The 10364-nt window shown below is 45.7% G+C and overlaps 3 protein-coding genes across 3 annotated transcripts in view; 1 reads left to right on the plus strand and 2 right to left on the minus strand.

Annotated features, from left to right (window-relative positions):
- fws (Conserved oligomeric Golgi complex subunit 5 four way stop) overlaps positions 1 to 6736 on the minus strand; it is a 46106-nt gene extending 39370 nt beyond the window's left edge. The window contains exons 1-6 of the mRNA XM_084578193.1: positions 6602 to 6736; positions 6333 to 6472; positions 6064 to 6176; positions 5806 to 5996; positions 3416 to 3546; positions 1643 to 1814 (exon numbers count right to left, since the gene is read on the minus strand). Of these exons, the coding sequence (XP_084434319.1) occupies positions 1643 to 1814; positions 3416 to 3546; positions 5806 to 5996; positions 6064 to 6176; positions 6333 to 6472; positions 6602 to 6647 (793 nt within the window). The 5' untranslated portion in view covers positions 6648 to 6736. The remainder of the gene's footprint in view (positions 1 to 1642; positions 1815 to 3415; positions 3547 to 5805; positions 5997 to 6063; positions 6177 to 6332; positions 6473 to 6601) is intronic.
- Dus4 (Dihydrouridine synthase 4) lies at positions 6696 to 9469 on the plus strand. Its single transcript, XM_084578199.1, has 7 exons — positions 6696 to 6880; positions 6943 to 7064; positions 7133 to 7208; positions 7269 to 7310; positions 7394 to 7534; positions 7601 to 7809; positions 9189 to 9469. The coding sequence occupies exons 1-7, from the start codon at positions 6696 to 6698 to the stop codon at positions 9467 to 9469; spliced, it is 1056 nt and encodes a 351-aa protein (XP_084434325.1).
- On the minus strand, positions 9459 to 10271 carry LSm3 (U6 snRNA-associated Sm-like protein LSm3). The gene is made up of 4 exons (XM_084578201.1): positions 10138 to 10271; positions 9946 to 10053; positions 9764 to 9859; positions 9459 to 9623 (listed from the first exon to the last, which is right to left on the minus strand). The coding sequence occupies exons 1-4, from the start codon at positions 10156 to 10158 to the stop codon at positions 9540 to 9542; spliced, it is 309 nt and encodes a 102-aa protein (XP_084434327.1). The 5' UTR covers positions 10159 to 10271; the 3' UTR covers positions 9459 to 9539.
- Between the last annotated feature and the right edge of the window lie 93 nt (positions 10272 to 10364).

Genomic DNA, 10364 nt, shown 5'->3' on the forward strand with positions numbered 1-10364 from the left:
CACAACTGCAGGTGCCATATAATGCAGGCCTAAGAGACAAAATTCGTGAAGATATCCTCCGCAGCCCTTCCTCATACACAGATGACTCCCGTTCAACTACCAAAAACAAAAGGCAAAGGCATTACATTTCATCATCAAGCTTACTTAGCTTTTCCCACCTGGCCTTTTCCAATGGAAGAGACCTTTTTTCCATGTCGCTCCCATTAACCTGGTCCTGTTCCTGTAAAGTTAGCTAATGCCAAAAAACTTCTTAATCTCATCTTCCCACTTAACTTTCTGCCACCCCAGCTACGTTTGTCTGCTCTTAAATCCAATCCATTACCCTTAAGGATACTGGTTATCTTGCCTTCGCATTACATGCCCTACTCATGCCCCATTCCTACTTATTTCAGTTATAATGCCACTATTATTAACTAGCGTTTCTTCCCACACCCACTGTGCTCTCTCCTCATCTTATAATATTACATCAACTATTTCCTGTCCCACGGCTTGCTGCAATGTCTTCAAGCTAACCTTAAGCCTCGATCTTCATTAGCCTCCATGTTTCTGCCCCAGTGGTGAGTACCTGTTAGGTACAGCTGTTACATAATTTTCCTACATACTGTAAAATTCCAAGCAAGCACCCCCCTCCATGCAGGTCAAAATTAACAGGAAAGTAAGGGGAAAGGGGCACTATCCCAGAATAGCATGAACATTCAAGATGTTGACGACAAAATTTTCCTGCCAGAAAAGGAAGTGCACATGAATTTAAAGCTGTTTACATTTAAATGGCATGCCGAGAGAGAAAACAGCTGCAGTGACGAGTCGATCAGTTTGCATCGGTGGAGACTTAGCAAGAACACTCGGTGGCAGCGTGCTGATATATTAACACACACCTCCATGCCCGATCAGCCTGATCTGATCAGGCTGACCGGGCGTGGAGGTGTGTGCCAAGACATCAGCGTGCAGCCACCATCAGGCTGATTGGGAATGGAGGTGTGTGCCAAGACATAAGAGCGCCGCCACCATCAGGCTGATTGGGCCCATGTGGAGGTGTGTGCCAAGACATCAGCATGCCGCCACCGAATGTTCTTGCTAAGCCTCCACCGATGCAAACTGATTGACTCGTCGTTGCAGCTGTTTTCTCTCGGCGTGCCATTTAAATATGGTGACGATTGTCTTATATTTCATTTTAGCACTAGCTTCCACCTAAACAGCAGCTACCCACTCTTAAGTGAATGCACTTCAGATGCCTCGATTGCGGTGGTCACCTTCATAAGCCTTTTGGATGTGAGTATCTGGAAGAGTCGGTGCTCTTTATGCTTGTGGTGGTTTTGAGCGTTTGTATGTGAGATGTATGCACGGCACACATCTCTAATCATATCTAATCTAATCAGCTGCAAAGCAGAATTTGAGTGAAGTGTATAGAGTTCTTGCATAGGAAATGGCTGGCCAATGTCGCCTGGGCGCAGTGCATAATGAGGGTGTGAAGCAGGGTGGAAGAGCTTCTCTTTCCCAAAATGGTGTGAAAATGTGAAATTTGCAGTGAAGTTAAGAGGGCTCTTGCATGGATTGGGGAGCTTGACCAGAATTTCACAGTAAATAGCGCATTGCATTTACTTCCCTTTAAACCCAAAATGCAGCCTGTGCCAACTGCTCTGACCTCGGTTCCCAAAGGCTGCGGATGCCTGCTGGTCGAGGCTCCCCACGGAGAGCGCCTGCTGCACTGAGTTCCGCAGCCGCTCAAGCGTAGAGCGCACCAGCTGCAGCACGCGAGGCTGCAGGAGCTGCAGGTGAAACAGCACCTGCAGGGCAGTGCCCACTTGCGCCTGGTTCTGAAAAGAGAACACACACACACACTATGTGTGACTTATCGCCAACAACAGCGCAGTGCTTTAGGCCCTAAACAACTGTCATGGATAGCTTGGCTATCTCAGTACAGTGGCGAGCAAAGCTGTTTAGAGCGCTACAGTAGCATGAAGCAAATAATGCAAAATTATAGCACAGCTGTTGTGTTATGAGGCTGACTGCTTGTGCCTGTGATGCTCGTTTATCTTTTCAGCTGAGCTCAAAACATGCACCGCCTGTGAAACAGAGCTGCTGCGTAAATTTTTTTGCACTGAATACCCCAGCCATTGAAGCAAACATTACAGTTCAGTTCAATAAGCAAACTGTTAGAAATTGTTACCCTTCTTCACTGCCTCAAACAGCTCTCATTTTCATCATTTCAGTCCACAGTGCAGACCTTGACAGTGCACCAAGATGCTGCCTACTGATCACAGATTGTTTACCTTTTGCCAAAATGCCTTGCGAATGTGAAACGCTCGGCAAACTTGGCAGAATGCCACGACACTGCATGCCTTTAAAAAGAGCCCTGGTGACAGTGCTGTGCTTGACGCACTGCTGGGCACTGGGTTGCACCAGTGTATGATTAGAAAGTCTGTAATCCAGAATGTGCACTTCATCACTCCACAATCAATCAGTGCCATTCTCTGCCAAACAAAACGTGGAATTGCGCCCCAATAAAAGCAAATACTTTTTTTAAGTGAACGGTGCTTAGAAAAGGCTTTATGAGCATGGTTAACCACCTGTTTCAGTTGATGATTCACGGATGAACAGCCATATATCAAATTTCGGCTCTTGCAAAAAAATCTGTTGGAAACATTTTCGCCCCATGTAACGAGCCCCCATCAAACTGATGTCAATTTTTCCTGAAAGAAGTGGGTTTATTATGTGAGTAAATACAGCAACTATTACTGTCTGATCCTTCCTTGCCCTTCCTCACTGGCTAAAATGACACCATACTCTCGCCACTAATGAGGTGCAGGCAGTGAAAAACAGGAAACGCAAGGTAGAACATTTCTAAAAACAATAGCAAAGAGCAGGCTAAATTGAAACAGTACACAAAAAGAATAGAACTATTGTGTTATGCTGACCCTTGGATAATTCTGACTGCCTTGGATCTGTGAAACAATCAGACAGCTGAACTAGTGCATAGCATTTTATCTGGTAACTGTGGGTCCTTGACACAAACTGATATATCAGGGAACAAGTGCTTTTGCGTCCAGCAAAGGGTTTGAGGAAGCTAAATAAGTTAGACTAAACTGTAAATTTTATGGTTGAACATCCTGAAGTAATGTACTCTGCAAGAAGTCGTAGTGGAAGGCTCCGGATTACTTTGACAATCTGGTGTTCTCCAACATGGCTGACATTGCGTAGCAAAACATGTTAAGTGTGCCAAGAAGTATCACAAGCAGCGAGAAAAGCACAGTTAAAGGCAATGTAGTTTACGGCCACTCAAATATGCCCATTTCATTACTAGTTTAAGGTGCTCTTCACAACACTGCAGGTCAACTATAAAGCTGGTTTCAGTACTAATGTGCTGAGCCCCCAAATATAGAAAGCAACAATGTGACCTTTAAGCTTGTTTTCCTACCTGTGACTCGGTACCTTTTTCGAGCATGCGCTCTGCCTGTCTTTCGAGCTCCTGTCGTGCATTCTCAAGCACAGCCAGTTCATCCTGCGCCACCTCCACACCGCTCAGGTCCACACCTTCAAGCAGTTGATCTGCACATTAACAGGCACACATCAGAAATCTGTGAACAGGTAGGATCTGATGCACACTGAAGTTCTCTACAATTGTTAGGGAATTATTTTCCTCATCTCCATGACAAGCACTTGTTTTCAACACTGGAAACACATCATTGTTTTTAACACTGCAAACTGGCTTCAGCTCCTCAGAAGGGTTTAAGAACAATGTACTTCTTACACTTATTTCATGAGCGAAATGGATTTAACTTTGAGACTTTTGATGTAAAATTTCTCTCTTATTGGCCCCCACCTCCTCTAACTGCAACCCTGTTCCAAAACCCAAGTGGATCATGAATTTTGCACAAAACAAGAATCATACTGAGTGCATCTCCTTGCCTGTCAACTATGACCTGACCATTTCAAATTCTGCAGCTGCAGTTCATGACAGAATTGATCATGCCAATCAAGTCCTCCAGTGATATTGAACACACTATCAACAATGAAGCTTTTCTGCATGTCAACTTGACAGCAGCTCCAGAAGCAGTGCCAATTAGAGTCATTCTATTATACAGTTTTCTGCAACTTTAGTGGAACACTTTTGAAAAATTCTCCTGCCTCAACTAGAAGCTCAGTTACGCCGAAACCGCAAGAGCTTGATCGTTGTTGACCCTATAGTTATGCAGTAAGTTTGTCCAAGGTGCTTATCTGGTTTGACCATCCATGATGAAAAGCCAGAACCATCTGCAACAAGACTAACCGAGCAAAAGGCAGTTGTGGCGCCATCTGACATCGCTAGAGGAAAGCGCTGATGCTTGAAATCGCCAAGGCAAGCGTACCACGTTTTTGTAATAATGCTAGATGGCACCATCCCTGACCTTCACCGGGAAATTGGAGTTTGCGTCTTTCGTTTATTCAATCTCATCCCAGATGGTTCTGCTTTCTCATCATGCGAGGCCAAACTAGGTGAGCACCACTCTAAAACTTACTACACAACAAAAGGAACAACAACACACTAGCTTCCCGCATGGTTTCACCGGAAACATGTCTCCAGTTGAGGCAGGAGAATTTTTCAAAACGGTTTCGATAAAATTGCAGAGCACTATACGTGCTAGGTATAATTGCGATTTTCACAAAACGCCAATTTTAACAATAAAAACAGGCTAGTGCTGGTAGGTAGGATGAAATGCAATGCCCATCAGAGTCATTTTATCATACGTGCTTCACAAAAAAACAATTTGGTTTTCACAAAACACCGATTTTAATTATAACTAACTAGTCCTGGAGGGTTCCGGTAACAGCGTGCCCGGAAAAAATGGCCCTATTTGAGAAGTAGGAAAATATGTCCCCAGACAGGGACTGTAGGCTTTGGGCTATAGGACATAGACTGCATTATACCGGGAGAGCTGCAGGTGTATGCTATTGCTACAGCGCCTACACCTGTCAGCTTGGAAGTGGCCAAACACCAAATTGAAGTGGGGCATTCATAAAAACAAAAAAGCAATTGAAGCAGTAACACAGTGACAGTGCCTTGTCTTCCCTTTGTCTGTGGGGAAATGGCGAGCTGACCACTGGCTTTAGCAGACCATAAGCTTAAAGCCATGCTTTAGGGCGGACATGGTGCAAGACAGGTTAAGCTTCGGCTCCCTAATACAGCATCTCAATCACCATGGAAGTGCACCAAGAATTTTACACCATCATCAGAGGAAGGCTTGAACGTCGTCACCGAAAGGTCTGAGGGGTTCTAGTGAGGCATTCTGTTTTGGGCGCTTCCCCACGGCTACCATGTGCACTGACATACTTGTACCTTTCTCAGTAGGCAATATTGCCAAGCTGATAAGACCTTTCGTAATGATTGCTTAACGAGCTGCGGAGCCCAGAACCATGCAATGTATAAACAACCAGACGACTCTTTCACAATAGTTTTTTGCCGTGCCTTCTGCAGTACTTGTAAACATGTCCAGCATCCAGAGGACCCAGGTCACATACGATGATTACATTTATCTAACGCTAAGAAATAATGGAATAAAATGTGCGTTTTTTGAGATTTGAATTCGAGACGAATTCATCCTTAGGGCCAATTTTTACCTTTGGGGTGTTTTTTCCTAGTGGCCACTTCTTCAGCGGCCTTTCCTTCCAGGGACGTTTTTACATACCCCTAGTGCTAGTAGGTAGGACGAAATGGAGTGCAATGTTTAGAGGAGTGAGTTGGTTAATTTATGCTCGGATTGAGGCAGAGCTGGAAGGGCAAAATGGAAATGTGCAGAGCAAAGTTAAGGCGAATCGTACGCTTATCACCTGCTTCACTGAGACTCTGGGCAGCCTTGGTGATTTCCTTGCCGCCACCTTGAAGCTGCAATCGCAAGCGTTTGACAATCTGGAATAGTCGTCCCATCCGTCGAATCATGTCGCACGTTTGCTGCAGTCGGGAGAGCATTGCCGTCTGGGTCCAACTTTTGTTGTACGGTTCCACGATCTTGCTTTGCAATCTGCAAATTATTTGCCATGAATACACTGCTCCAGTCCCTTCACAAAAAAATACGATTCCTCGATTACCTTTCAGATGTCCCTTGGAGGTTCTGTATGGAGGCACACATCGTTTGCAGAGCGCCTTCCAGGGTTTCGATTCCGGACGCCTGAGCCAAAAGGTCTTCATAATGAGCGGAAACCTGCGAGGTTTCACAAAAAGGTTCGAACTTCTCACACCACACTCACGATTCCATTGACTTCATTCTTTGGCACGGCCTGTCAGACCGTCAAAAATAACTATCTTCCTTTTATACACAAACATTCCACGCATGCATAAACAATTCAGCTCAAATTACCTGGCTATGGAGTTCTTTGTCCAAAAGGGAGATGCCGGTAGCGAGCTTTGCGAGATGCTGTGAGATTGCAAGGTCTTGGATGGCGTTGCAAGCGACAGACTTCGCGTCGAAGTCGTCGAGCAAGAACTGCTTGTAAACGGCTGCAGAATTAGGGAAACAAGTGTCACACAGCACGTTACAGCGCAGTTACAGATAAAAACGTTCCTGTGCACAAAAATAAAATAATAAGCGATCGCATGAATTTACATCAACCAAGAAGCCGGTCTTACCATCGTTCTCAAACTGCTCGAGAACGCCCGACGTGTCTTCCGCCATGTTTGTTTACATCCTGGCGTGCACAGGAGATCGGCAACGAGGGATTGAATGGTGTTCGCAGGCGGAGAGACACGCGTGCGTCATAGTGCATCGTGGTACAGAGTTTATAGAAGCGGGTGTTTAGAATCCCACCTTAAAATGAACGAAGCGGTTGAATCTTGGAGTAAACCGCTGGATCTGCTGAACAGTGGTGAAATGACCAAAATCTGTGCTCCAATGGTTCGGTACTCAAAGTGAGTGGCGCTTTGCCGTCGTTTCGCCGACCGTATACCTGACCTAACAAATCTCTCTTTAGGCAAGCTTTCCGTCACCTAGTCCGGAGGTACAACGTCGACATCGCTTACACCCCAATGATTGTGTCCGATTCATTTGTTAAATCTCGAAAAGCAAGAGACGCAGAGTTCACCACAGGCCAGGGTAGGGAATCATTTCATCTGGCTTGATTCAGTGCATGGCCGTTGTAGTAAATGTCTTGCTCTCGACAGGAGATCGACCACTTATCGTACAGTTTGCAGCAAACAACGCTATTGATTTGGCGAACGCAGCAGAGCTTGTTTACAGGTGAGAGACGCTGCCCATAGGATCCCTGAACAATGAGTAAAGGTGTTCGTCATTCTGCAGGTATGCTGATGGCGTTGACTTGAACTGCGGGTGCCCGCAAAGGTATGTAAACAAGTCGTGTCCACAGCCCTCGTGACGTCACGTAACCTCCGCTAAGCTTGGTCATCGGTGGTATATTTCAACAGGTGGGCTATGGCAGAAGGATATGGCGCCCATCTCCTAGCTCACCCTGAACTCGTGAGGGATATGGTACATCAGACCAGGAATCGCCTCTCTGACTGTAGCTTTACTACATCTGTGAAGATTCGAATATGCAGCGACCTCAGGTAGTACATGGTGCAGTTTGTGTATGTTCAGTAAGACCTTTTAATATGCGAATATTTATCTTACAGGAAGACAGTGGACTTCTGCCAACAGTTGGAAGCTACAGGTGTGTCCTTTGTGACTGTGCATGGCCGTACCAAGGACCAACGTTCTGAGCCGGTCAGCATAGAAGCCATACGGACTGTCAAAGACTCATTACAGATACCTGTGGTTGCTAATGGCGACGTAACCAGCTTGAGCAAAGCTGAAGAAATCTGCAAGGAAACTGGAGTCAATGGTAGGTATCTAGTCGCACCCTTTAATATGCCAAAGGTGAAACTACAGCCTAAAAGAAAAACACACGCAAGGAGGACAACAGGACACGGCCTTGTTGTCTTCTTTGTGTGTGTTTTTCTGTTAGGCTGTAGTTCTGCCTTTGTCATGAACCAACTAGCTCAGATCCAGATCGCCCTGCCTTAATATGGATGACTCGAGTGATGAACTGGTTACCAAATTGTTTCCGTTCGGACAATGGACATGATGAAAATGCACAGAGCCTATGGATCTCCATATAATGGGCAACTGGGCAACAAGAACACATGATTTCTACTTAGACATTTACTCGGTCCTACGAGAACTAAGGCCGAATCCCGCAAGAACCTACATAGGATCTCGCAATCTTTCCAAGACACCGACGAAGAGCTCATGAACACATTAAAAGATATGTGCGTTAACACCTCCCAGAGTATACCCACGCCAGATGGGTACTCAGGATAATCATCACATGGATAGCTTCTTTACCGTAGCAGGGATCAGAGCTGCTCTTAACCAAATTAACATCACCTCGTCACCGGGGAAAGTATTAAGGAAGCCTCAGCGTAGGTAAAGCAGTAATGTGAGCCGCCGCTGTCAGCAGGCCACCAAGTAAAGAATCTGAAGGGAGAAGAGGCTATCCTTCAGTACCGACTACCCTCCCTGAAGGCAGTGCCGGCCAGTGCCCAGGAATTTATCAATACAAGCACATGATCATAACACATGTGGACATGATATCGAGTGGAAATGTGCTGCTCATTGATGTGAACATGAAAATGCACAGAGCCTATGGATCTCCATATAATTTCGTAACATTAGTATGGATGGCAACGAGAAAGAAAATCTGGACTCCTCAACTGTGCATTTCCATACTTGTATTCGAAGTGCTGGACACCAGCAAAAGGCATTGCAGAGATTTACAAAAATAATAAATGCCTTGTTTTGGGGTTTCATGTTTTCCAGTGTCATGATGCCCAGTCGATGAGCCTTAACATTTGTTTTGCTAAAAGTGCTCTCTCTGCAGCTGATGTTGAAAGCCTCCTCCATAAGCTGTCCACATACTTGGCACAGATATCAAGTCCAGAGTTCTACAGAATCCCATCTGGTGGCGGAAATTCATACTGACTTTACATAAATATACGTCAAAGGTGGTAGAACAAAGTAAAACGGAAAGCGTGTATGTTTTAATCAAGTTGGTAGAGTTGTACTAGCATTTTGTGGTATGCATAATAGGGGACATGTTGCCTGAAGAAGCCATCATGCATCTCACAGACCGCTAGGTATTTTCAAATGCATCAAATTATTTTATTGAGTTGCTAGTGGTTGTCTCACCTTGCACTCTTGACCAAGTTCCTCTCTGCACAGGTGTCATGGCAGCAAGAGGAATGCTCGACAACCCAGCCATGTTCTCAGGGTCCAAGCATACACCCTCAGTGTGTGTCCAAGACTGGCTTCAGCTAAGTTCCCAGCTGGGATGTCCACTGACGCAGTTCCACCACCACCTCATGTTCATGCTCGACCAAGTGCTGTCTCGAAGCGAGAAAAGGATATTCAACAGCCTAACCAGCTACTCTGCAATTGTAGACTATTTGCGTGCCACCTATTCTATAGGGCAATGTCTAGACAAAGACAAACTTATTTTGTGAACGTTTACATTTTATTGAGTGATCATGGACGTGGTTCAAAGTGACAGAGTGGATGGGAGGAGGTGTACGCTCAGTTCGTCGTTCGGACTGGAGGGGACACCAGTATGACGCCGTCCCCACGCACGAACAGCATTGGGATGGACCTCCTGGTACTCTGCACAGGTACGGCAAAATGCAACAGATGTGTCGTTGTATACATGCGTTCTTTCCGAAATTTTACAAAATGAAAGAAAAAAAGCGCGCCCCGTTTAACCGAATATAAGTCGTCGAGAGTCGCGCAGCACACCCACTTACCTTGTACACCTCTTCGTACGTTTCCTCGTCAATCTCCACGCTGGTCACAGTCTCCTCTACGTCACCCAGGATCATGTTGAGATGCTGATCGTACGCCTAGAAACAAACATTTGCCCGCCATCAATTAAAGCTGCACCGCCTGTACAGGTAGGGCTTTTAAAATGTCTAGAAAGCACACTCACGTGCAACCTTCCCCTCAGTTCCCTTTCGTTCCTCATTTTGACGTAGATTTTTTCATCCAAGCTCAGACGTATCAGGTCCAGCGGCTCCTCAACTGCGGTTGTTGGCGCCTGGAACAGCACACTTACATATATAAAGGTTCGTTTATGTGCAACCGTTTAAAAGCTCAGAAGTTGAAATGTGCTCAAATTTACCTGTTCAGCCTCGTCAGCCATCGGTAAAACGTGCGTCTTCCGTTGCTCTGAGTCTCTCCGTTCTGTCCTGTCGAAGCACCGGAAGTAGAGCCGGAAGTGCGATTCCGGAACTTGCTGTGCGGCTGTGAGCGCCTGGTAAGCTACCGCAGCGCCTGCGAAACTTGGCGCGGCAGTCGCGCGCAACAAAGAAAAAAATAATAAACCATAAAAGAATGTGAAGTCGGCTT

The sequence above is a fragment of the Amblyomma maculatum genome, chromosome 9, assembly GCF_055883805.1.
Source record: "Amblyomma maculatum isolate TAMU_Amacu chromosome 9, ASM5588380v1, whole genome shotgun sequence".
Classification (NCBI taxonomy): Eukaryota; Metazoa; Arthropoda; class Arachnida; order Ixodida; family Ixodidae; genus Amblyomma; species Amblyomma maculatum.